The sequence below is a fragment of the Grus americana genome, chromosome 4 (assembly GCF_028858705.1).
Source record: "Grus americana isolate bGruAme1 chromosome 4, bGruAme1.mat, whole genome shotgun sequence".
In the NCBI taxonomy this organism is placed as follows: Eukaryota; Metazoa; Chordata; class Aves; order Gruiformes; family Gruidae; genus Grus; species Grus americana.
This window is the reverse complement of record NC_072855.1, coordinates 19,634,081-19,660,531: the sequence shown is the minus strand read 5'-3', so window position 1 is coordinate 19,660,531 and position 26,451 is coordinate 19,634,081. Positions and strand designations below refer to the sequence as shown.

At 39.4% G+C, this 26,451-nt stretch overlaps 1 protein-coding gene across 4 annotated transcripts in view; it reads left to right on the top strand.

The window, feature by feature from the left end:
* Window positions 1–26,084, top strand: part of PPARGC1A (PPARG coactivator 1 alpha) — a 374,124-nt gene extending 348,040 nt beyond the window's left edge. For all 4 annotated transcript variants that reach the window (XM_054824834.1, XM_054824835.1, XM_054824836.1 and 1 more), the window contains 8 exons: window positions 441–486; window positions 595–668; window positions 8,468–9,380; window positions 9,954–10,058; window positions 10,195–10,315; window positions 18,774–18,895; window positions 19,250–19,401; window positions 22,322–26,084. In XM_054824834.1, coding sequence (XP_054680809.1) covers window positions 441–486; window positions 595–668; window positions 8,468–9,380; window positions 9,954–10,058; window positions 10,195–10,315; window positions 18,774–18,895; window positions 19,250–19,401; window positions 22,322–22,425 — 1,637 coding nt within the window. In that variant the 3' untranslated portion in view covers window positions 22,426–26,084. The remainder of the gene's footprint in view (window positions 1–440; window positions 487–594; window positions 669–8,467; window positions 9,381–9,953; window positions 10,059–10,194; window positions 10,316–18,773; window positions 18,896–19,249; window positions 19,402–22,321) is intronic.
* Window positions 26,085–26,451: the final 367 nt, after the last annotated feature.

Sequence of the window (26,451 nt, the reverse complement as noted above, 5' to 3'; positions counted from 1 at the left end):
TGAATATTCATAACGTTCTGTTACTTCATAGTTATTCTGCTGCTCCTGTTTCCAAATAGAACGTGAACTGTAGTCTAAATTAACTCTAAGAGAAATAACATTTTCACAGTGTATCCTGTAGAGTTCTTCATTGATTTTTAACATGTACCACTCTTCTTCTGAAAGGTTCTTGGCATTTGGGTTGTGTACTGTGTTTCAGAGATACAGTAATTGATGCAAATCATTGTTGAAATTCAGGTGCCCTTTTGGTACCAGTAAGAAGGAATCAGGATGAGTCTCCTCATTTATCTATCTAGGATACACTGAAATGGCTATTGAACTATCAGAGCTCAGCCCTAACTGACTAACATGGGATTCCAGCACCAAAACAAAAAGAAATCTTTTTAGTATACATTATGGAGTGTTTAGATATTCCGTAACCATTTTCTTTTTCCCTTTAGCCAAACCAACAAGTTTATCACTTCCATTGACACCCGAGTCACCAAAGTAAGTACTAAAAAGTGCAAACATTTATAAAAGGGAGGGGGGTTCAATAGATTTTGGCTACAGCAACTCCATTTCAGCTTGTTTTTATAAATGTGCCCTGTCTTCCAGTGATCCCAAGGGTTCCCCATTTGAGAACAAGACTATTGAACAAACCTTAAGTGTGGAACTCTCTGGAACTGCAGGTGAGAAATGGGGAGTGCTGGCTCTTCCTTTAAGCATGGCTCGTGTGTGTGTTTGTTCATTTTAATATACCACATGTACAGCGCAATCTCACAGAGGTCTCCAGTAGATTAACTTCAGTGCAGTTTAGCATTGACTTTTTATCCAGTTACCTGAGAAGGAATGTGTTTGAAAATATGGCTCCAAACCTCCACAAGAGAGCATAATTTCTGGGAAAATATGAATGAAACCATTTATCTGTTATACTTCCCCATTTCCCCATAGATTTGTGTACTGCTGAGCACCATCTTTCAAAGACAAACCCCACAGCACAGTGTAATAGATGTTACAGATGGAAAAGTTATGTCATCCAGTCTGTCTCCAGGCCGGTCTAGGGCTGTACGTGACTGCATGTTTCAGTGCTTTGTCAATTCTAGATTAATATGTCACAAATAACAGCTTTCTCCTCTACTACTGAAAAACTATTCCATAGCTTAGAGGTAATTTTTTCAATTGGTATTCATTTTATATTCTTGCTTTCTCTTTACTTCTTCCATTAGCACACTTCACACAACCTCCCTTTATCCTCCGTCTCCTCTCAGATCCCTGGTGTCTGTACCTTTTAAAGATTTGTAGATTTTTTTATCATGTGCTGGTTTAGTTCATGCATCACCCATTGCAGTCATTTATTCATCTACTCTTCTTTCTGCTAAAGTCAATTCCTTCAAACTCAGATCTGGTTTATTGCTTTCCTCTGAACTCTGTTTTGCCTACATTTTCCTAAGGTGTCCAGAACTGAGCACAAGAGCACACGTTGAGCTCTGTCTAAGCTATTGCCAAGACTGTTTTCTTTCTCAGTTGTGTAATATTGAAAAATAAGATCTATAATTGGCATGTGTTTCTCTCAGGGTAACAGGGGATTGTAAATTATGTGATCTCTAGCGTTTTGGGGGGCATTGCAAAATATGTCTTCAGGTAGTGTAAATCAACTTGGTGCCCCTAAATTCGGTGGCAGCTTTACACAAGAGCAGGTCCAAGCACTAGATTTGTGTATCTACTTTGGGCTTTCACCTCCCTACAACCATCATTTCACTTTTTCAGAAACTTAATTAGTTCAGCATTAATACATACATGCTTACCTCTGCCATGTCCTGAAAACCTGCATTCTTAATCATTCCTTTCATGACAAAAGGAAGCATCCTTCCAATGCACCTTCTTTTTGCAAAATCAACACAAACATGGCAAAATTCAGTGTATGCAACAGGATAATCCCTGTCAGTGCCAGTAGACCTGAAGCATGAAGAAGCCTCTTTTATCATTACTGGAGAGCAAATCTGCACGAGAGTGCCCATTTGTAAGCACACTGGTAAGTCGGTGCTTAGTGCTGCCAACTGAAAGGGGCAGATGAGGTGACTGGAGCAGAGTGGTACAAGCAGCTGTTGAAGTCACTGAAGGGAGCAGTGTTTTCTCCCAGCCGGAAAGTCAGCAGCCTCCTCTTCCCTTCAGCTGACTAGACAGAAACTGGGAGTCGGTCTGACCCCTGTATAGTCGTCTGGTATTGCCTCCATAATGGCAACGGGAATGGTCTTGGTATTACCAAATTCATTCCGCTCCATCAGCTGTGCACAAAGGAGGAAAGAAAACAGCTCTGTAGTTGTCTTAGACACGAGAACTAGCACATTAAAAAATGCATCAGAAGTTGTGAAACAGCACAACTGGACAAATACATGAATTGGAATATTGTACTATGAAAACATGATTTATTATTTTCCCTCTGGAAGTAAATAGAGTCTAGCTAGAAAGTAAACTGATGATAATCAGGAAGAATAAGAGTTGGTGGAGCATGTGTGGCCAAGGAGTTGGGGCAGTGTTACCAAGCAGCATACTTGATGGTGGCTCTTGGACTTCCACTTGCTCTGGTCTTCACAATGCCTGGTTGAGGCGATTTCAGGAGATTGTATTTCATCACTTGGTAGCTGTATTAATCTCTGCCTTCAGATACACATAGGTTTTATTTTTATATTCATATATGTATATAAATCTATAAAAGGATGAATGGTTGTGCATGTCTTTTTAACTCATTTGTATTGCAGTAGTGTCTTGTGTCATGAGTCTGCTTGTGCTGGAAGCAGATAAGTACATAACAGAAACAACCTCGAGTACTGAAGAACTTACAGTGTATGTGAGTAAATCATGGCAGAATTGGGACCCACTTCAGTAAAAAAAAACCACAACAACAAAAAACCACCCTAAAATAAGGAAAAAATAGTGGCAGTAGTGATTAATAATACCTTGGAGTTCTGTAGTGAGACCTGGCAACTCCAAATTATATCCAGATAACCGCATTGCTCATTGTCCTTATATAGGGCAGCTTGCACTGTACAAGCTCTATTTATTATAATTTAAATAGGAGTTGCCTTGATCTCACTGCCGAATTGAAAAGACCATTAGCAGTGCTGCTCACACTATCGAAGCACAAAGTATTTTAATATAAATAGCAGCTCCCTTGATCTCTCTGCTGAAAACAACATTGGTTCCCTCACTGATGAATTAACTATAAAATAGAAAAATAAATAAATAAAAGCATTTCCCACATGATCCATCAATCTCAGTCACACGCACATTTTGGATTCATGTATCTAAAGTCAAACTGAAACCGTTCTCTTGCCGATGCTATATCTTGCTTTAGAATGGATTTGTTAGTAGTTGGGAATGTAACTTTGTCCTCCCTAAAACTGTCAAAACATTGATTTGTCAAATTACAAGGAACAAATATTTTTTAAAATGTTTTCAAGCCACACATAAGAATTCTTCGAATGCACTTTAAATAAATGGCCTATGATAGAGGAGTAAGTCCATTGCTATCTAAAATCCCAACTCCTGCAGCTGATTTCTGGTACTATTTTAAGGAAGAAGGACCAGAACATCATGATATAGAGGGAATCCTAGGTGATGATAATGCAGTGGATGAAATTTCTGTGTAAGCCGAGTCTCATTCTGAGTGAGAGGCTTGCAAGAGGTCCTTCTCCCTTTGTTTCCACAGCTAGCTGCATTGCCAACACCTTGTCAAGAGGCCGTGGGCTGGAACCTCTCTAATGTCTTCCAGGAACATGGGATGTTTCTGTGTCACTGGAAGACCTCTTTCCTCTTCGTTACCAGTCAGGATGAGGGGGCAGGTGCAGGCACAGGGACTGGGAGGAGGACTCACCCTCTAGAGGTGGCTGTGTTTTTCTTGGTGATCGATGGCTCCTCAATGATTGTCTTAGACTTTCTGCTGAACTTCTAAATGCCAGGAGTTAGACGGCATTTAGATGGCTCCTAAATGTTTGAAATTCATCTCTGTCTGTTCTCTCAGTGTCTTTTTAAACCTTCACTCCTAAATACTCAAAGCCATCATGTAAGTGCATGAAGCGAGTTTATGCAGTTAAGGCTCAATCAGTAACTGGAAGGCTGTTTCCACCCTCTTATCTACAACAGGTGACTTGGTGAAAAGTCTCTCATTCACACACAGATCCCTGTAATTTACTTGAGCATAAAACTCCTCACCGGTCTTTCTTGGGTGCAAAATTTGATTTCTCCAAAAAGATGACAGAAAAGGCTTTATGAACACAATCAGCTTGAATAGTGATTTGGAATTCATGAGCATCCTTGAGGGTACTTATACCCTGCTATTTGCCCACCTCTAGATCTGTGTTACCTCTTAGTTGTCAGAAAAAATACTTAAAATCTATCATATAAGAACTTGTTTGACCTCAGAATGATTTCTGATAAAATGAGATGTGAGATGCAGAGAGTTGTCCAGAGGGAATAAAATCTAGTAAATTATTTGATATTTTCAGGCATCTGTGTTTATTCTCTGCAGCACTGACAACAGGATTAAACTGAATACTCAACAAGCATGTAGGTTTTTTATTATATGATGGCTGTTTAATTTTATTATATTTTCCTGGTTTCTGCAATCTTGTGCCACACAAAAGCTCTCCTGATTCTTTTACTGAATTGAGCTGTTATCTTGTGCTCAGTGTTTTAAGTGGCCTTAAATAATGTTTCCCTTGACAATCCATTTTCAAACTTAAAAGGTATAACAGAATTCATTTTCAATGCTTCTCAAAAGCCCAGTGCACATGTAGAAAGGTTCCAGAGCTGCGTTCCCCAAAAGACACTAATTCTCAGCCCCCTCAAAGCACAAGAAATGTCATCAAACATTTAAATGCTAACAGTTACAGTAGAGTTTTAGAAAGATCAGTGTCTATGTAAAACAGCATTGCAAACCAGTCCTAAAAAGTCAAGATGTCACATTCTATGCAAAGACATTCCCCTAATTTCTGCTTATCAACCTGAGTGCTGAGCTAAATGAGTTACTAAGGGGGTTTTTAGTAGAGTTTTGGAATGTATCAAAAGTAGTTTCACTCTCCCAGAGATTTCCTTGAAAGAAGTCGCTCGGCCAAGGTGGCAGAGTCGGCACACATGTGAACACCTTTTGTTGCACAGACACGGGGAGGACGGTGCTGCTTTGGCAGCAGTGCTGGCAAATTGATGTAAGCTATTTTCAAGCGCAAGATCACCGAGTGAGTTCGTAGTATATAGACAGAGCAAGGCAAAGTGCAAACGTACCATTTACCGAAGCCATTCAATTAAAGAAAAGTCCCTACAAAGAAAATGGTTTTATAGCATGTCATGAAAAAATACTTGCCTTTTACTTTAAAAAGAAAAAAGACTGTTTAAGGGGGATGATTGTAGAGTATGTACCACTTCTAACAGATTTGCTGTGCAGAAGTACATAAGTGTGAGTGATGTAGAGGTACTTGTTTATTATAGAGCACATTTCAATGCAGTAATCATAAATATTGCTAAGGTTGTGCTCTGTTGAAATATGACCTACATACTCTTGATTGTTTGTGTTACGTGATTTGTCTGACACCCATTACATTCTGGGTAATGGCAGCCATTTGTTGCTGTGCACAGCAGGCTCTTTTGACAAAAGAAAATAGGCAGCAATAAAAAAGCTATAGTCTGAATTACATTCTGCACAGCGCTGCACTGCTGAGAGTTTGTGCAAGTGTGTTAACAATGCTCTGAACTGCCTCTTGTCAGCCTTCAGCCCGTAATGGCCATCTGTCCTTCCATAAATCTGTCAAAACCTGCTAAGTTCAAGAGAGAGCACAGAATATACCTTGTACTGTCAACGCTAAAATGTACACATTGGTGGAGAAATCGGTGTGTATGAAATAATCCAGTGGTTACAGAATATTGTAACGCTGTTGATGCGGGATCATAGCTCTCAGTGAAGATTACCAGGGATTAGTGTGAAGATGAGCGAGTGTGCAGTCAGCTGGTTTTCTCAAAGTTCACAGTTTGGACACTGGTCATGGGACGCGCTGAAGGTGGACTCCGTAGTGGTGACATGAATTCAAAACTTCACTTCCCCCTCCATCACCCCAATGGAGGATTGTTCAAAAGTTAAATGAACATTTTCCAACTTTTATCTGTTTCTAGTTGCCTGTGCACTTCCTGCTTCTGCTGAAAACTAGGAAAAAAGCCAAAATGCCACGAGGAAGCCCTTTCTTAGGATGTCCCCAGCACAGCTCTGCCAGCAAGAGAAGTGCCAGTAAATTTAGCTCAGTCTGTACTTTTGCAAGGGATTTTTTTGGTGGTTTGTTTCCCCTGCCTAAAGATTGTTGGACTCCTTGTACAGCTTCTGGAAATCGCTGTGCTCTGTGTTTAGCTAACTTCCTGCCAGGGCTAGCTTTAAAGAAGTGTAAATGAAAACAATATTTTATTTTGAATATTGGATTATTTCTGGGGTTTCTTTGCCTGAAATTCTTAAATATGCGTGTTCTTTGTGGAGTGTTTGTTGGAAGTAACAAGGAGGGGCTAGAATTGATATTCTCCTGCTTCACTCTTTCTTTAAAACTGCATCCAAAAATTCAGCAACTAACACCAGAGCTTCTCAGGTGCTATATAATTTCACAAGTAGGAATGACGTATCAAAATTTTTTACTAGAAAACAGTCGTTGCTTACTCAAATCTTTGTTGAATCTGAGCCTGATTTTTTAACCCAGAAATGATTACTGCAGAGTTTTGAAGAGGAATGTTCTCTTCATTTTACCAAAAATTCATTTGGTAGTCAAAAATATTTGTTAGTGAGCAGGTGGACAAGGTGTGAAATATGTACTGCTGACTCAAGTGAATTTTTGGGAAGGAATGAAGAAAAAATTGAGGACTCAGAGGAAATGTTTTAAGAGTGATGACTTTGCACAAAACTTTTTCATTTTTAAAATCACATTTGGGGTAACTGGAGTTTTAGGCATCAGCGTATTTGCCTCCATTTCCCCGACTTTGGTGGCTGTAGACAAAGTCTTCACATAGCCATGGGAGGCTCATAACCATGAACCAAACACTGAGATAAAATCAAGCTTCACTCTCACATCAAGTATTCATGCCTTGGTACTCCTATCTTCTTTTTTTCTGGAACAAATTCATTGCAGTTAATGCAATGGGACTCCCAGTCTCCATTTATGCTCCTTAGGGAGCACTGTGCATTGATGGACGCTTTTCCTTCTTTACAGAAAAACACGATAAAACACGTTCCATTTGCATTGATCTGCTGAGCTCTGTTGCATGGTTAAAAATACAAAACTCTATAGCCATGTTTGAAATACACATTTCCTGTAAGTGTGCCTGCGCTCTCTTTTCATTCTTGCTAAGGAAGTAATGGAAAGCTCATTGCTTGGGCTAGAAGAAATCTTGGACAGATTGACCTCTGGAGTGCAGAAGCAAATTTTAAAAACGTAACATACTAACTACCTTCCTGAAGAGTAATTATTTCCTGAACAGTGGCCACAGGTTGCTGTAACTCTGCGCTGGCATCCTGTGCTATCCTTTTATAAAGTCTGAAGAAATTCTATGATTTCTACAGAAAATGTTGACAGTTATATTCTACCCTTATAAAAAACATTGGAAGATGCTGCTTTGGTTCCCAGGTTTTACTAGAATGGTCTGTAGTCCTAGCGATTTTATCTCACCATAGCGATATAATCTATTACAGTTATGCGAAAAATCCTGGTTGTTAGTGGTATCTTTAGTCTTTGAATACTTACCTGTTTCATATCAACTCCCTTCTTCATGACTCTCACTAATATTTAGTTATAAAGGCAATGGTTCATTACAGTTGCAGTTGTCCTATTGTTCATTTGGGTTTCAGTTGCAGAACCACATTTCAGGAAAAATGTGTTAGTTATGCTTACAAGAATGTATTATACAAACATTAGCAATGGTTTACTAAGTTAATGAACTGTGAAGACAAAGAGTCATTGCAGTCGAGTTGTAGAGCTGCTTTACTTGCTTGCATTCAAGTTCTGCATCCTGCCCAGGTTCCTTTGGTAGCACTCATGTATTTTTCTCAGGTTTGCTTTTATTCAGGTTTTTGTCTGATAATTTCGTTAGGTTTCTGACAGTGCCAGACTTTTGATTTTTATATCAAAATCTTTTTGATTTTTAACAAAAACGTCTTTTGGTTTTTATCTCTTGATCTTTTCTATCAAAATCTACAGAGAGAGAGGCGGGTTTCGTGGAGGAAGGGGAGGGGCAGAAATGATGCTGAAGATTAATGGCAATGCATTAGTACTGTTGCTATTGTTGGTACCAGACCTTTGGTGTCTCACACTCCACATACTCTTATTTCCAGTATTAGTAGTGTTAAATTAAAGTGACATAGAATGGGTCTTGCTTTGTATCTGTTTTAAAGAAGTACGGTGAGCCACCTTTATAACGGTTGTACAAGTGCTTAAAAATATTCTGTTCCTCCTTTTTTCCTCCTTAGGCCTAACTCCACCTACAACCCCTCCTCATAAAGCCAACCAGGATAATCCTTTTAGGACTTCACCTAAGCCGAAGTCATCATGCAAGACTGTTGTACCACCTTCAAAAAAGCCCCGCTATAGTGAGTCTTCCAGTTCTCAAGGAAATAACCCAATCAAGAAGGGTCCAGAACAGTCTGAGCTGTACGCACAGCTTAGCAAGACTACAGTACTGTCCAGTGGACATGAGGAGAGAAAGACAAAACGGCCCAGTTTGCGGCTGTTTGGTGACCATGACTACTGTCAATCTGTGAATTCAAAATCGGAAATACACATTAAAATATCCCAGGAACTTCAGGACTCCAGACAACTAGAATTTAAGGATTCTTCACCTGGGTGGCAGTGTCAGATTTGTTCTTCTTTAGAACAAGACCAGTATTTCAAGAAAGAGACTTTACAGACAAGTAAGCAGGGATCCCATGGTAATAATAGAAAACAGCTCCAAGACCAGGAAATTCGGGCTGAACTGAATAAGCATTTTGGTCACCCCAGCCAAGCTGTTTTTGATGAAGAAGCAGATAAGACCAGAGAACTAAGGGACAGTGATTACAGTAATGAACAATTCTCCAAACTACCTATGTTTATAAATTCAGGACTAGCAATGGATGGTCTCTTTGATGACAGTGAAGATGAAAGTGATAAACTATGCTACCCTTGGGATGGGACACAAGCCTATTCATTGTTTGATGTATCGCCTTCTTGCTCTTCTTTTAACTCTCCATGCAGAGATTCAGTGTCTCCACCCAAATCCTTATTTTCTCAAAGATCCCAAAGGACACGCTCTAGATCAAGGTCCTTTCCTCAACGCAGGTCTTGTTCCCGTTCTCCATATTCCCGATCGAGATCAAGGTCGCCCTGTAGTAGATCCTCTTCAAGGTACAGTACAGCAAATTCATATATCGTCATCATAGTTAATAAGAAGGAAAACAGCAAAAACGTAAAGCAACTTAGAGGAAAGAAAGAATGAAAGACAGAAGATAAAAAAAAAATAACAATCCAGTGCACATCGTTCTATTGCTCCTGAGCTGATTAAGTCTGAAGGTTATAGGGTTGCTACAGAAACACTTGTTGCCATTATCCTTTAAATTTGCCAAGTTTACACTTTCTGAGTGGAGCCAGTCAGGTCAGCGGCAGAGCAATTGGTGGGAGATGTACACAACTAACCTTTCCCATTATCTGTGAGCTGCCTGGTGCCAATCTAACTGCAGTCCCTATCAGATGAAGTTGACAGTGGCTGACTCTCTGTTCTGTGTTAGCCTCAATAAGGAACATTACAGAAGGGCAGGGGGGAAAATCACTTGAGGCCCCTTAGTTGACTAGGAGATCGCAAACTGTCACTGGAAAATCTCACTGGTAGCTTAGAAGAAATTCTAAGTTCAGGGAAGAGGTAGAAAATGGTGCCAGTAGATTCAAACCGAATGACAGAGGTGTATGTGTTTCTTCCTGCAGATCTTGTTGCTATTGTGAGTCCAGCCATTGTAGACACCGAGCATACAGAAGTTCTCCCTTATGTGCAAGATCACGGTCCAGATCACCGTACAGTCGCAGACCCAGGTAGGGCATTTTGCGTGCATTTAGTTTGCTTTGCAGCTGGTTCTCAAGATATAATGAAGCTTTCCAGAAACTGTATTACTAATTTTACATTCACAAATGCAGGTGCTTGATTTAATGACCAAGTTATGTTTCCTAGATATGACAGCTATGAGGAATATCAGCATGAAAGGCTGAAGAGGGAAGAATACCGCAAAGAGTATGAAAAACGGGAATCTGAAAGGGCCAAACAAAGGGAGAGACAGAGGCAGAAAGCAATTGTAAGCACTGTGAAGATAACTTTCATTTTGAAATAGATTTCTGTTTCTTTTCATAGATTTCTAAAGCTAGAACTCAGACTTTATTTTCTTCCTTTTTTATAAAAGAAAAAACAAAATACAAAAATCTGCTTACCTGTATTTCTTAGTATTTTGAATTTTAGGCAAATATACGTTTTCATAACTATTTGTGTTTTAATGTTACAATACTAATTTTTTTCAGGTTCTGTGAATTGCAACTCTCCAAGTTTTTCGCAGATGTAAAGGGCTTGCTAGAAAAAAGTTTCATCCCAGACAACAGACAATTAAAAGTGAACCAGTCTATTTCTTATACAGATCTATCAGTGAACCTGCATTTTATACTACATACCACCTACCAGAATGCCAGTAATCAATGTCTATTTTCTATATCTCTTGTTTTTTACATAAGTGATATAAGGAGTCAGCTTAAATACTGATTGCTGGACTTTTGTAGTAGCTGTAGTTGTCTACACAGAAGGTGCAGATAACAGAATTCAAAACTGGGATCCAAAGACATGAGTTTAATTCTTTTTTCCTGTCTGTGACACGGTTAATTTTTAAGTTATTTTTAGCAAAATAAATAGTCTGAAGACATGATGCAATTTTAAAATGTCACTTAACACTGGCCCTTTCATAATGAATATCTATTATTTAATTATTTTGTTCATCAATGTTCTGTGTGAAACAACTGAAATACCTGAGGCAAAGGAAATACCCATGTGGGGATGAGCGACTCTCTTGGCTGTTGTAGCAGTAGGACAGAAAAATGGCTATTAAATGGACAGGTGGCTTTTGCCCCTTTTTAGTTCCCCATTGGCAACTGTGTGATGGTTTTGATAAATTATATTGGGAGCTACTGTAAATCTGGACTCTTTTGTAGTTGTTAAGCCCATTTGGAGGCTTGCCTTAACATTTTATGGTTGGTTTTTGGTGTCCTGCTCTTCCTGTTCTGTTGTACCTTTACTGCTGTTCTGGCTCTTCTTCCACAAGCTGGTGCAGACTGGGACACTTCATCGTTTCCGGATTTTCCCTTAGTGCTCTGTCCAAGGCTCACCAAAATGAATAGGTCTTTTTTCCAGTGCCTTCAGTGGACTTTGTAGTAAAAGGTGATTTCTCACACACTCAGCAGCATTTCTCCTAATACTTAAACCTACAGAACTGAGAGTGCATAGAGGTTGACAGACACTGGTGTAGTCTGTGGCAATGAGAAGTTCTGGGAGAGAATAGACACCCTATTTTCTGATTTTTCTCTCTGCTACTGTTATTCTTAGTGAGCTTCATCAAATTGTTTCACTTTTCTCTGCTTCAGGTGCCCTATCTACAAAGTGTGGGTGATAACACGTATTTTGTAAAGCATGAGATGTAGAGCTATAACATGCTCTGCTGTGCTGATCTGCAACTCAGTGAAGGCAATGGAATGATTTTGCTTGGCTTCAGACAGGGCTATATTTAAGTCAATTGTTGCAGTTAGTTTTAAAATATCTGGCTTCCATCTGCTTAGAGATGAACACTACCTTCCAGCAATCGTAACTTACACTGACTGTTCTCTCTCAGCTCTAACACAAATTAGAGATTCAAGTAGACCTCTGTCATGGGTATATCTTGCTACTTCTCAATTATGGTACCTTACTGGTATAAATAAACCTGAATCCTCCTGAGGGGGTGGAAAAATTGATTTAGTTTAATACAAACAAATATTTGGCAACTAGCTAATCAAGGGAAAATGAAAAAAAGAAAGAAGACAAATTTAAAAAGCTCCGGATATGCTGCATCATAACTTCCTATGTTAAGAATTATAGACGTTTCAAAACCAAAGCTGAACTTATTTTCTTTCTAAAGTGAGCATTTTCATTATAATTAACTTCATTAATGAAATTATTTATTAATAAACATAAATAAATTAGAACTAAAAATAAATATCAATAAATAGAACATTGCAAAAACTTATAGTCCAGTCACTGTGTAAGCGCTGCAGGAGATGTAAATGAAATCCCATTAAATCCTTTCTCCAAAGTCTATCAGCACTTTTACTTTAAAAATCTGTACTGAATCATGCCAGTTTATTCCCTGTGCAAATAAGTAGGGGTTAGGGGACAGCAGAGAAAGGGGCGCCCTGATCTCATGAAGTCAGTGATAAAATTTGTGTTATTTCTAGCATTCTCTGCTCCTTTTCTTACTCCTTTTGGCTTATGGGTCTCCTCTGTGTCACTATTCTTTCTTGACGGACTCAACTCATTTATTGTTTAGCCACAAGAATGTCCTCTCTCTTTCCTTGAACTCTTTCTACAGTCCCATAAATTTAGATTTCTTTGCTTTCTGCATTGGGGAATTTTTTTAATGCAAGAATTGATTCATGGCCACATACCTCCAGATACCGTTACAAGAGTGGCCCAAAACTTGGCAGTACTGACACCTCGGGTGTTACACAGGGCAGGTGGCTTTTCTTCACAAGAAGCTAAGGTCTCAGGAGTTAGTTGTAGAACGGATGCACAGTGGGAAGGGAGCAAAAATTATGACTGAGCTAAAATCCATCAAGTGTTATTCGTTCAACATCTAGAATTAGCTTCCATGTGACAAGAAGAGTAGAAACCTAGGAAAAAAAAATGAGAAAAAAAATCACGTATTTTGATCTGTCAAAACCATATACGCAGCAATGCCCTCTGATTGTGCAGGCAGCTTGTATTTTGGCAGATGTGAAGGCATATTGGCAGAACGCTGAGGAGGCTTGTTTCAGAAACCTGTGCTCATGCCATGTGGCAGAGGCATGTTTAAATGGCTGCCCCGACAGTCTTGCACACAACACCTTTGCTGCAGTAGCTTCAGATCAGCTAGGAGCCGGGGCTAGCATTTCCCTGTATGGATCCCTGAATTCCTGTCTAGGCTTACAGCTATATACAGGTGGCTTAGTTTAATTTTTAATAGTTTAGTTTAATCTTGACTTGATTTATTTCACTGGGTCCCCATTTTGTTTTAGAATGGATCCTCTTGAATGTAAGGATGGTCTGCCACCAAGACTTACTTAATTTTATAATGCTAACCAGATCATAATGGAGATGCTTTCATCAGGAAACTTGAGGAGCAACTGCAGGACAGTCTACTCCAGCCCCCAACCAAGGCAGATCACATTGCTTTGCCAAGAAGACTGAGGACCCATTTTTTCTTCTGATACACCCCAGGAAATTTCTGAGTTATGCGGGCTTTTACTCCAGCATCTCATTAGACCATGTGGCAAATACTTTCCAAGGCATGGCATCAGAAATACAGTTAGCACATTTCGATTCTGGAGTGACCAGTTAGTGGTTCCCCATTGACGTGGTGCACCAGGACTGGTTAAACTATCTGATGAGCAGCCTGGTGTTCTGGATCCCTGCTACTCTGCCGCTATGGCCATGATAGCAACTGTCACATCCTCCCTGCTGCTCATTTACTGCGTGTGCTGGCTGCTGCCAGGAGGTATAACAAAATCAGCTTTTATACCCGAGTAGAAAATTTCTATTAACATTATTACTTTTCATTTCTGAGTGCTGACAGCCTCCATCAGATTAAGTATCAAGAGTCCCTGTCCCAGAGAGCTTACAGACATAAGAAGATGAATACGCTGTGAGACCACTGAAGTGGAAAGAAACAGGGTTTAAAAAAAAAAAAAATTGCTCTACAACAGGAAGGCAGGAGAAAGGTGGTTTCATAAATGAGTGCTTGGTTTCTCTAAAGTCTAAAACCAGAGTCAGCCTATAATGGAGTGCATTCCCACTAATGAAAGATCCCACATATGTTGTATATTGAGTTTGGATTTTTTTGCTGTTGCTCATCTTGATGGCCGTGATCCCAGGCACTTTACTTTTGCTGCTGAGTTGCTGAAAATGTATCAAACAGATTACCTAAATCTTGAGTTTTACTGGTCCATCATTGTTTTTCTAGCAGTCACCATGGAGGATGGCTGCACTGTTCCAGTCCTCAAGTAGCCACACAGCAGCATTTGAAAATTTTGTGCAATGTTCATTCTTCCTTTCTTTTCCAGTTTTCATGAGTCTCCCTTTTGCCATTCATAATTGTCCACAGGTCATACTTAGTCCACAATTCTTCTTTATTACAAAATCTAAATCAATTTTTTCTTACTATGTCAGAATCTTAAGCATTGCTGGCTTTTTCCATCCGTAGCATTTCTATTTTTTAAACTCTGTCTGACCGTTCCCATTGTACTTGCAAAATGGTGTATGGTCTCCAGCTCTAAGGATTAAAGTCTTCATGACTTTTGACTGGAAAAGGAGAGAAGTCACTTGGCATGGAAGGCATGGAAGGCAACAAAGGCATGGGGCTTGCACCCAGCCAGCTGCCTGTGCTGGAGGAAGCAGCAGAGCCTTTGACAAGCCCATGGCAGACCCCAGCTTTAAAACACACCCAGATTTCTTCTCTCAGCTTCACACAGAGCATTATCTGGCTCTTAGAGAACTAGGTATGCACCACAGATGTGTAGACAAAAAGCTGTAGGGAAAACGGGGACAGCAGCACCGTGCAGTGTTACCTCTGGAGTGGCTGCCTTCATTTCCCACAGACCCTACTTAGCAGCACCACGGGCAGGCAAAGCAAACAAGTGCTGGGTGAAGAAGCCTACTGCAAAAATGCGCGTGAAAACTAACACATGTAATGCTCTGCGCTTTAATTCTGTGTGAATTAAAGTATTAAAAATGAGGAAGGGAAAACAATAAAGCCTTTGCAAGACAAAAAGAACTTTAGCATCAGTGAACATTTTACAAGATGAGTGGTCCCTGTATTGACCCTTAGATGTGTAAGGTATATCCTGGTGCTGTTTTCTCAAGTTTTGGCATGCTCATGTTTTAGTATTTTCATTTGAGACTTGGAATACTGCTTCTTAGTCTGAGATTTTCTGCCACATCTGCCTATTCAAATGTTTTTACTGCAAGGAAGAAAGAGCAAGATTAAGAAGAAGGAGCTTTAGATAAACTGAAAGAAGACAGACATGTTGGGCCTGAGGCAGTTGGCTGGACTCTATTCACCTGGCAAAGCAATGAATTACGCTTTAAGGTTATGATGCAAAATAAATCATCTGCACTTTTGGGAGGGAAATATGAACAGTATCTTCTGGAGTTTCCTGCAGGTTCCCTCTGCCCACATTAAACTGAAAAGAAAACGTTTTCTCTGCAGTTCTCTAGGATCCCAAGTCATAGATCATCTCCTCTAACAAGTGCAGTAAAAAGCATACTTAATATGCACATATGGACTTATGCATGTAACTTATTATAAAATAAAGGTCTTTAACATTTAGAGGTATGTTGTAATCTTGTTAGGCTTGTATAGCTCTTATTATTAATGGGAATAAAAGGCAGGTGTCTCTGTGAATACAAATAAATTTCTTCATAGTTGCTTTAAATAAACCGAAGTTAGCCAAGACAAAGACAATGCTGTATGAATCCTGTGTTCTCCAGTATCTTATACTAGCATGACACTCTGCTTAAAAAAAATACTTGAAAGAACATCTCCTCATGTGTGCACACTGGAGGACATATGGTGCATTTCAGCTTTAAATTTGAATTTCCTTAATTTTGCAGGTTTAACTTATTCCCTTAATGATAGTTTAACAGGCTTTTTTTTAATTGTTCAGTTTTGGTTTATTACAGTTGTCTTAAAGGGATATTAGAGATACAAAGGTTATTAGAGGGATAGAAGAAGGAGAAATTGCGCAGGCATGCACACAGAGTTATGGAAGAGCATTGCAATAGTTATTTCCATCGCACTGTAATATAACAATCTCCATGTCAGTGAGTGAAACATTATGTTTTTTCAGTTGAGATGTATTATCTCAGCTAAAGTATATTAGACAGTCTGCTATGTTATGTTCTGCTCCATCTGGTCAGTCATTTAGGTTCAATAGCAAGTATCAATGGAATTGTTTCTTATCAAGTGTTTCAGTGCGGTTAAATCCTTGATTTGGTAAAACAGTCTGAAAAAGTAATTACTGTGCATATGCAGATTTTCCTGTTTTTGAAGTTTATGGCACCCAACCATACTGAAAGTAAGCAGAATCAGAATGGGGAAAATGGAAGAAATGCAGATTTCAGTTGCTTGCACTCTACAGTCCCTCGTTCACAGAAGCCCTACCCAAACTCCTCTGTCAGGAGGGTCAGGGCTCTGGACTGGGACACAGTAGAGACAGATAAAAAGCAGCAGCTGCCTGTAAAGTACCCCTCTTCCCTAAATTTATGGCTACCCATGAGCACACTTATACTTTTTTTAGCCATGCTAGCTTGTCCAGACTGCACTGCTATGACAGCGAAACAAGGGCAGCACACTTCAGAGGACATCATAACATTTTAAAATGAAAATGTCTGTCCCAGTAGGGTTATACAGGACTACCAAGGCAATCACCTTGGTTCCTTATATAATCAAAAAAGGCAGTTCTTTCAAGCATCTAAATGAAGTACTTAGCTGATCCCATTGATTAAGGAGACCGTGTACATACTTGGGTAGAGCAACCAAAGACTCTGCTGGGCAGACCAGGGTGCTATAGAAGACCCAGGTGGTTGCAGTGGTCACTTTTTGTACCATACCTTAGTGGGTAGGGCTTTTGGGTAGGAGCGTTTGATTCTTGGATCTCTGTTTTCTGGAGCTTTGGACTCACTTTTGTTTATCAGCTTATATTAAGTGGATCTGAGCCCCTGAGATTAGGGAGGCCAGAAAAGAGTCAGCAAAAACAGTTGACTGAGTGTGAGAGTGAGAAGGAGTTTCTTTTGGGAGGCAGATATATTAGTTTCAGCTTCCTGCTGCAGGAATTGTTCATTTATTTTGCATTAAACAGTTCCTGGGAGTAGAGTGCTCTCCTGGGAACAGTTACCTCTCCTGGGAACAGTGACCCAAGATTTTGGGCCCCCATAACTCTTTATCTCAAATGAGCGCTCAAACAAGGTAAAAAGAGGCATCAGGATCGTTTCTGTTTCTATATGTGTTTTGATCTGATCTCAGTCCTATTGTCTGTGGTCCAAGAATGACTACTGCCTTATACCTCTATGGGGACTCATGGAAAAGATACGTTTCATGCTATATCTGAATTGTAACACTATAAGCTACCTGTCTCTTCAGGCTAGAATGTTTCTGAGCAGGAATACAAATCTATATTTAGGTCCCTAGAGCCTTTTGCATTGCACATTGAGGTGCCATTAGCCTTTAGGCACCTCCGGGTTATGATAGTCATGAATTCTCAGCAGTCAGTATAGCTCCTTCAGCATTCGGCACCTAAATTCTGCGCAAGTCTCAGGTGCCAAAGCTGATGGTTTAAACTGACATTGCTCCACTGACTGACAGATTTACGCCAGCTGAGAATGCGGTGGTGGTGGTTCGATTTATGGGACAAATGTGCGGGTGTGTAAGGGATGAGCAGTAGGGCCAGTAGTGCCAGGGTTCTTCAGGCCAGAGGCAATCTGAGACAGGGAGGCCGAGCACCCAAGCCATGTGGAGCTGGTGCTTCTTTGCCCTGATTACCTTAAGGTCCATCTTTTGAAGATCTCTTTTTGCCTTTTGCTTTGCTTGCAGCTCATTAAATGGCTCTATCCTTACTAAAGTGTTCATCCAAAAATTTGTAAAGTGACTCTCACGTGGTTTCCTAGTTCTTCTGTCAGTCTGCTGAGCATTTCCACTAAGGAAGGAGGGATATGACCATGACTCAATTGTTTTAAAAGTATCTTCGATGCTTTGCTCCAAGTGTTGAAGGAACATGCAAATGGCACCCTAGCCTGTAAAAATCAGGGAATTCAGTCAGGTTTTTTTTCTGAAGAAACCAAAAGGTAATGGTGACCAGAGGTTATGTTTTATTGTCCTGCCTTCCCCCCCAGACATATTTATTTTAATAAAAGTCATCTTCTGGACCCCTAACAGTTTTTCCTCTATTTTAAGGTATGGGTTATGGTAGAACACCTGATTGCAGGATGAATCAACTATTGAGTCATCTGAGTTTATCATGTTATGTTTGTAATACATTTTGTTATGTCTATGGTACATTTATGCAATTATTGTGTTACTTTATACTACTGCACAACTAAGATGGGTTTTGCCCAGTATTGTATAGATGGGCTCCTGGTTTGGAAGAGTTTACAGTCTTGGAGGGGAAGTGGTAGAAGGGAGGAAGGTGCAGTAGGATAGAAAGAGAACTCTCTGTCAGTCTATAGCAGAACAGTGACAGCAAGCAGTGAAACCTTCCAGGAGCACACCACCTGACAAATGCAGTGTCGTTTAAATATCTTAGATGCTTTCCCGGAGAAAACTATGTGACTTATAAGCAAGATGCTGTAGGTTTTCCATAGGAGACTATTACTATAATTATGCATCCTCAGCACATCCATGTGTGTGTATTTGCATGCATATATGTATAGGTTCATCTCTATTACACTTTTATTAAAAATATGCCTTCCCTGTTTCTCTTTCTCAACAGGAAGAACGTCGTGTGATTTATCTGGGTAAAATCAGACCTGACACAACTCGAACAGAACTGAGGGACCGGTTTGAAGTTTTTGGTGAAATTGAGGAGTGCACAGTAAATTTGCGGGATGATGGGTAAGAACTTTTGAGATTACTTCTTGTTTGGGAGCTGCCATATGTAAAAAATTATGGCAGTAAGATTACTGGTATGGGAGTTACCAATGTAAGTGCTGTGACAGATGACATGCTGAGTTCAAAACCTTATTTATTTTCTTTCATCCTTATTTATTAATCTTGCTAGTTGAGATTTCCTGTCCCAGAAATATGTATTTAGCTGCATGACAGGACAATCATGCTGATAAATGGATGCAGTACTTCTGGCATTTCCACTGCTGGATCTCCTGCAAGTTCTTGCTTTCAGGAAGGGGTTACACTAATGCACATTAACTCTTTTCAGCTTTTGTTCACAACTGTATATTTCAATTGCAGAGACAGCTATGGTTTCATCACCTACCGCTATACTTGTGACGCCTTTGCTGCTCTTGAAAATGGATACACTTTACGCAGGTCAAACGAACCTGACTTTGAGCTGTACTTTTGTGGACGCAAGCAATTTTGCAAGTCTAACTATGCAGACCTAGGTAGGTATTTTGCTCTGTGAATTAAAGTACATAACTGGAACCTTGTAACTCAGGAGAATTTGGGGTTTGCTGCTTCTTTGTTTGCTGCTTATATTATTTAAATGATTGGGGGAAGTTAAAGGAAGCGGTTTTCACTTGCTGCAAAAAGTTTAGAAGTCTACTGATCTGAGTCTAATCTGAGCTGGCTTCTTTCTGCTATTTCAGACTGTGAAAATTCTTTCAAAGCCCGTTTCCATCATTATCAAAAATAAGTGCCATTTCCATATTGAAATGATAGCGCCACAGAAACCTCCTGCATGCTTTACTGTTCATTGCTGTGCTATGACTGCTTGATTCTAATACCTGATTTATTTATATGAGTGATAAACAGAGAGCAAAGTAGATGCCTCACCCAAAAAAAATTCATTATGATTCTTACTTTGCTGTGAGTTGTGCTGTAGGTGTGTAGAACTTGCCAGAAACACTCCTTAAACACAATTCATAGTTTCTCAGATTTCAAAGCTAGAAGGGCTTGTGACCAGATCTGACTCTTAGTATAACAAAGACCACAGATCTCAACTGGTGGTTCCCACATTGTGCATAAGCATCTATGTATGAAACTGTCTCCTCGCAGGGACTTGCAGTCATGATATGCAAGAGGCTCCAGGAGGCTGTCGAGAGCTTAGCACATCTCTCGGTGTTTGCTGTCCCACTGATGTGAGGCAGTATGCATACCAGTCTCCAGACCCCAGTACGCTGTCAAAACTCCAGTCCCAACTGTGCATACTGGCTGCGAGAACACAGCCTAGTCCTGTCCTAGTCCTGTCTGGGCAAAAATGTATGGTTCTGTCCTGTGCTCTGGGTCAAGGAGTGATGCTTCCCCTTGCAAGGATGTTTGGAGATGTTCAAACTCTTGCAGCAGGAATGCTGATGTTAAGTATATGCATAAAGAGACCACACAGACTACCAAAACATCCTCCCTAATATTATATTATAAACTCACCTCTTATTTAATTACCTCTTAAACTGTAAAGTATTCTTTAAATATTAAATCTTTCCTGATACCTGTATAAATAGACTAAAGCTATGGGAGATACTCTTTTCTGAATAAAATAGCAAGGGATATTTTGCTGTTGAATCTATATTAATCAGATATTGTGGGGTTTTATGAATAAATGACCACAGTCATTAAAATCTCTCATAACCCTGTAACACAGTGCTAATGAATTCTTGTATGTGCTGCCCTTGGCTTTGTACAATGCAGGAAGTGAATACAGATATATTTTTTCTAACCAATTGATGTCTTTTCAGAATAAATGATAAAGATGATACGCATTGTTCACAATGAATATGCTATAATTCACTTCAGTGGCTAAACAGATAATGTAAAGCTAAGAAAAGGCAATTGACTGCTGAAGAGATATAGGATTGATGTTGAAAATATAAAAGGTAGCAAGGCATTTGTCGAAATGTAGGCTGATAAAAACAGTAAAAACAGATTGAAGTCTTGACTTGATTTGACTTATCTTCAGCAGTGGAAGCCAGGGTCATCTCTGTATCTCAGAAAATCTGGGGTTTAAAATAAGTTGTCTGAAGGGAACCCTCTTGAACATTATTCATCACTGGGAGTATTCCCTGGCAGGTCTCTCCATACTGAGTGGGATTCCCAAAGTATCTGTGAGCAGAGTATTTTCACTTTGTCCTGCTGACAGCTTGAGCTTCTCTACTCAGACTGCATTCCCTGTGTTTTCCAGACTATCTGATAGAGCTACATAAGGAAATGGCAGGATGAACTTTAAAATTCATGAGCTAGTACAAGGACAGAGAGAATTAATCAGCCTTGGGTTGAGTACAGAAGAAAGAAAACACTTGAAAATAGTAGTCAGAAGTTTAACACCTCTCCTCTGTGAGAAGATATTGTCTTAACAGAACTTGTAATGAACATTTAATGCACAGTGTGTCTTATACTGGTAGATGGGGAGTTCTCATTAATTCAACACAAGAAATGGCAAGAAAAGGGCACTCTCATAAAGGAGCTGTGACACAGGAACCAGGGAGAGTCAGTGTTAAGCAGAGATGACTCCAAAAGGAAAATCAGTGCTTGCAGCCATGTCAATAATTGCCGTACTGGAGCTGTATGGCCACAGACGTACAATCCCTCCTCTGTGCTAGGAACAGGCTGACGTCTGCGTCTGAACAACTAGTGAAGCTGGAGCAGGTATCGCAGGTCATAGGAGCTGGACCATTATTGCTGCTGTGACTTATCACGTATGCTGCAAAAAGCTGAGGAGCCCACCTGAGGTTGCTTGTACGGCGCTGCAGAGGCCCTGCCATGAATCGCTCACACTTTAAACAAGCAAACTCCAAAAAAAATCAGAGTGGAAGCAAAAACAGAGATTCAGGGACGTGTAGTGACTTGTACAAGACCCTGAGGCAGGCAGGGCAGGCAGAAGCAGCCTGCAGGCTGCCCTGACTTTCGGCAGAACCACTCCCTATTACCTTCCTCAGAAGAAGTGAGTCTTGGATATTGCATGTTGCAAAACAACAGTTGCAAAATGATGGTGGAGTTTTGGGTAAAGCGTCTATCAAGATTATCCAGACTACTTTGAGAGCTATACATAGCAGCGTGTCGGTGCTCGAGTCCTTGGAGAAACTGTTTTGAGTTTACCTGCTCTATATGCATGTGCAATTTATGGTATGCCCCCGTGAATGCTGTGTACTGCTTTTGTTAAGTCCTGCTTCTTACCAGAAAGCTCTGTATACGGCTCATACCTAAAGCTTCTCCGATGACCGTTTCTGGGCATTTATCATCCCATTCCTATAAGCTGTGGTCACGAGTGGATTGCTTCTGCAGTGCTTTGTTCATAACGTTGTACAAAGAAAATAATGTAAGTACTTACCAGCTGTTCTTGCCTTGAACTTGCTTCTCTTTGGGTTTCAGATTCAAACTCAGATGATTTTGATCCTGCTTCCACTAAAAGCAAGTATGACTCCATGGATTTTGATAGTTTACTTAAAGAGGCACAGCGGAGCCTGCGTAGGTAACATGCATTGCACCTGAGGAAAATGGAGGGATGGCGAATACCTCACGGACATCACGTCCTTCAATAATGGACAATTAAAAAGTCATACTTAGGAATTTCTCCTACTTTACACTCTCTGTTGAAAACCATGGTTTACATGAACACAACTGCTCGACGAGTGGAGGGGCAGGATGGCTGTCCAGTAAGCACACACGTGTCCATGGGTGTCAGCTTTGTTTTCACGGGTGATCGGTGGCGGGGGAGCCGGGCGTTCCTCGCGAGTTCGATGCAAACCACGAGACATGGCAGCAGTTCCACAGAGATACATGTACAACGATGAACTGCAAAATCTGTACATATTGCATTTTAACAAAAAAAGAACAAAAACAAAAAAAAATTTGAGAACTACGGCTGCTGATGTCTGGGAATCAGACACTGCATTATTATTTTTTTTAAATGAAGCTTCTTCTCACAATACAGTGATAATATGACAATCCAGAAGAAACCACAGGTCCCAGAAGCCTACAATCTGTTTTAGCTTTGGTTTAAGATTTTTCTTTTCTCTGTTTTTTTTTTTTTCTGTGGGGTTTTTTTTTTGTCCTTGCAGAAGGGAAAATGAAAGGCTCAAGTTTCCCTAATATTCTGAAGTTTCATCTTTTAATTCTGACACCCATGTAAATGTCTACAATGTTGATCTTCCACAGCAAAAATTTCAAAGCCTTGTTAATGGTCAAATGTGCAGCTTGTTCAGCGATTTATTCTAATGAGCGGACGTGGTGTTACATTATTAATGAGAGTTGGATATAACTATCTGGGTGTGTGCACAGATAGTTTATTTGCTACATTCTCTAAAATAGTTGAGTATTTACAAATGTTAAATGGAGTATTTTTATTTATGTACATACTGTATGACGATGTTCTTTTTTGTTACAGCTATGCACTGTAAATGCAGCCTTCTTTTCAAAAACTGCTGAATTTTTCTTAATCAAGAATACTCAAATGTAATTATATGAGGTGAAACAATTATTGTACACTAACATATGTAGAAAGCTGAACTTACGCTTATATATATTTGATTGTAAAAAAAAAGAGAAAAGCGTGCGGGTGAGGGTGTGCGTGTATATATGTGTGCGCGCGTGTGTCTGAGTGCAAAAATGCTTTACACACATTCATCCCTTCTTTGGTGAGCTTATATAAGAATTTTGTCAAGACTTATCCTAGCCCAAAAGGTATTAACCACTTCTGCAGTATTTTTCCACATTTTTCTCATTGCTTGATTTTCTTTTGCAGTTTTATACACTGAATTTGTTAGGGGAATGAAATTTTCTCATCTAAATTTTTCTAGGAGATATCATAATTTTATGTAAAGTCTCTCAAATGGATAATCATTAAGAAATGTTTTTATTTTATGTATCAACAGTAGTTTTGGAACTAGAGGTCAAAAATCTTTTTAAAATGCTGTTTTGTTTTAATTTTTGTGATTTTAATTTGATAAAAATATGCTGAGGTACTAAGTACAGTATGATTTTTACAGTAATTCTGTGTCTAAACACTGTTCTTGAAGCCAGTAATCTTTTCATTGGCAGAGTTTAATGATGGTATTTATCTATATTTTTTACAGTTATGCATCCTGTATAAATACCGATCCTTCATTCCTTTGTTTACTAAAGAGACATATTTATCAGTTACAATTATCCTATTTATTATAAATTATGAGATGACTAAAATAATAAAAAGGCCAGTGGAAATTTTATACCTAGGATGCATGACGGTTGTCAGTTTGGAGTAAGTGCTTTGTTTGGAAATCCAGCTTTTGCAGAAGCAGTGGGTTGTTTAGGTTTTTTTCTTTTTTTACTATGCACTAGCATGGCCTCAGATGTGCCCATGACATTGTTGCTGATGACATTGCTTCTGCTAAATTAAATAGAAACTTCAGGAAAGAAAAAAACCACAAGAGTAAACTACTGCTATTCCGAGCATCAGAATGTCATCTGAACTCGGAGTCTCTAGACTGAATCAGCAAAGTTTGGAATTTGCTTGCGAATGTATAGATTTGGTATTCTATTACTGTTTGGCATTCATGACTCCTCTTGAAGGTATGGCACACCTAACTATTTAATCTCCTTTCCCACTCCCAATCTTACAAAACCGATTCCACCCCCATGCCAGTGCAGTTAATTTTGATGGCTGCATTCATTTTATCACCAGCATATTGTGTTCTGAGAGATTCCACTGTCTGTCCTGTTGGATGCTTGCTTGATTTTTTGGCTTCTTATTTCTCAGTAGATAGATAGCAATAAATAAAAAAAAAAAAAAGAAAAAGAACTTTTTCGGAGGTTCTGTGTTACGACTGTAACATTCTTTAATCTGCATAATTCTCGTTGTTGCTCTGTAGGTTAAAAATGCAGGTATTTTAACTTTGTGTGAATGCCAAACTAAAAGTTTACAATTTTCCTTTCTGGATTTTGAGTATCTTCTGTTGTAAAGAAAAATATTAAAAGCAATAAATTATTTTTAAGAAATCAATATTTAGTATATCATATTATGTGTTCAAGGACCAGATGCATTACCTATTTTGCCTTTAAATTTCTGTCATTAAATTTTAAATATATTCTCTTTTGCCCTACATTGCTGACACGAATAAATTGGTGTGGGTTTGGGGGGGGGGGATTATTTCTTTTTCACCAAGCAGGCATAATGACATGAGTCAATTTTTTTTTTTTTCACTGGCCTGGCAAACATTCTCATCTTGAAGATGGCTTTCCTCTGTGGATTTACAAATTACGTATGAAATTAATGTAGAGCTAGGAATGCTGAATAAAGCTATTTGTATCCTTTGTAGACACTGTAGTAAGTAACCCATCAAAATATAACTTCGGTGTTTCCTTTTCTATTTTTCTCCCCCAAGAACATTTCAAATTAGCACGTGTACCACATTGTCACCGGAGGCAAATTGCAGCATAGCTCTGTGTGTCTTTTAGATGAAGATTGTACTGTTGCTTTCATGCTGTGGTAAGTACCACATCTGCAATACAGGTAACAGAACTGGTACTTAGAAACTATGGTCTTTCCTAGAGCTGTAGCAAAGTAATTCCTACATAACGTAAAATGATCCAAATCCAAACAGAGGGAGCCTAAGATTGAAGAAGAATACCTGTGCTAAACTACTCTGAAAAGCAGTTGGACTGCCATCACCAAGAGCAGCACTGAGAGGAAAGTTTGTGCCTCTAGGGTGTAATACTTGGGTCAGTTGAAAAAAAAAAACCCAACCACACCTTCTCATCCCTTTAGATGTAAGCTTACAGTAGGTAATGATTATGTGTCCTTTTTGATGGCTGTAATGAGAACTTCAATCACTGTAGTATAAGATCTGATCTATAAATGACCTAGAATAGCCATGTAATATAATGTGATGATTCTAAATTTGTACCTATGTGACAGACATTTTCAATAATGTGAACCACTGACCTGATGGAGCTACTGTAAGATTTGCACAGTAGATGAACATGTAAAGCTATTGGTTGGACTATGCTGAACAGGGAAAGCGAGATATTAGTTAAGCCCAAGCTGGGCTGTTTTCCACCTGCCAATTCTACATGTACTTTTGTGGTTTAATTCATTGTATGAAAATTCCTGTGATTTTTTTTTTTTTTAATGTGCAGTACACATCAGCCTCACTGAGCAAATAAAGGGAAACGAATGTTTCAAATCCATTTCTGTTTCTCTTTTTTATCACAAGTGACAGGTTTTTTCCCCCCCAACTGATCATATACTGGGTTTTCTAGTACTCTTCCTAATGGTCCTAGTTGATTTCAGATAGTAGTCCAAATTGCGCCTGCGTTACTGCACTTTGGGCAGGGGACAGAACCACTAGTTTTAATAAATTAAATGGTAGAAAGGTGCTATTTGCCTTTCTGTTGTGAGCACCCAAGGCTTTTGAAGGGCTGACATAAACCTCGTGGGAAAACTTTTGAAAAATGCTCAGTGGAGTTTTAAGAGTTGCTGGCTAGAGTTAGGAGAGGGTGGGGAATGTCAGGGCTTTTCTACA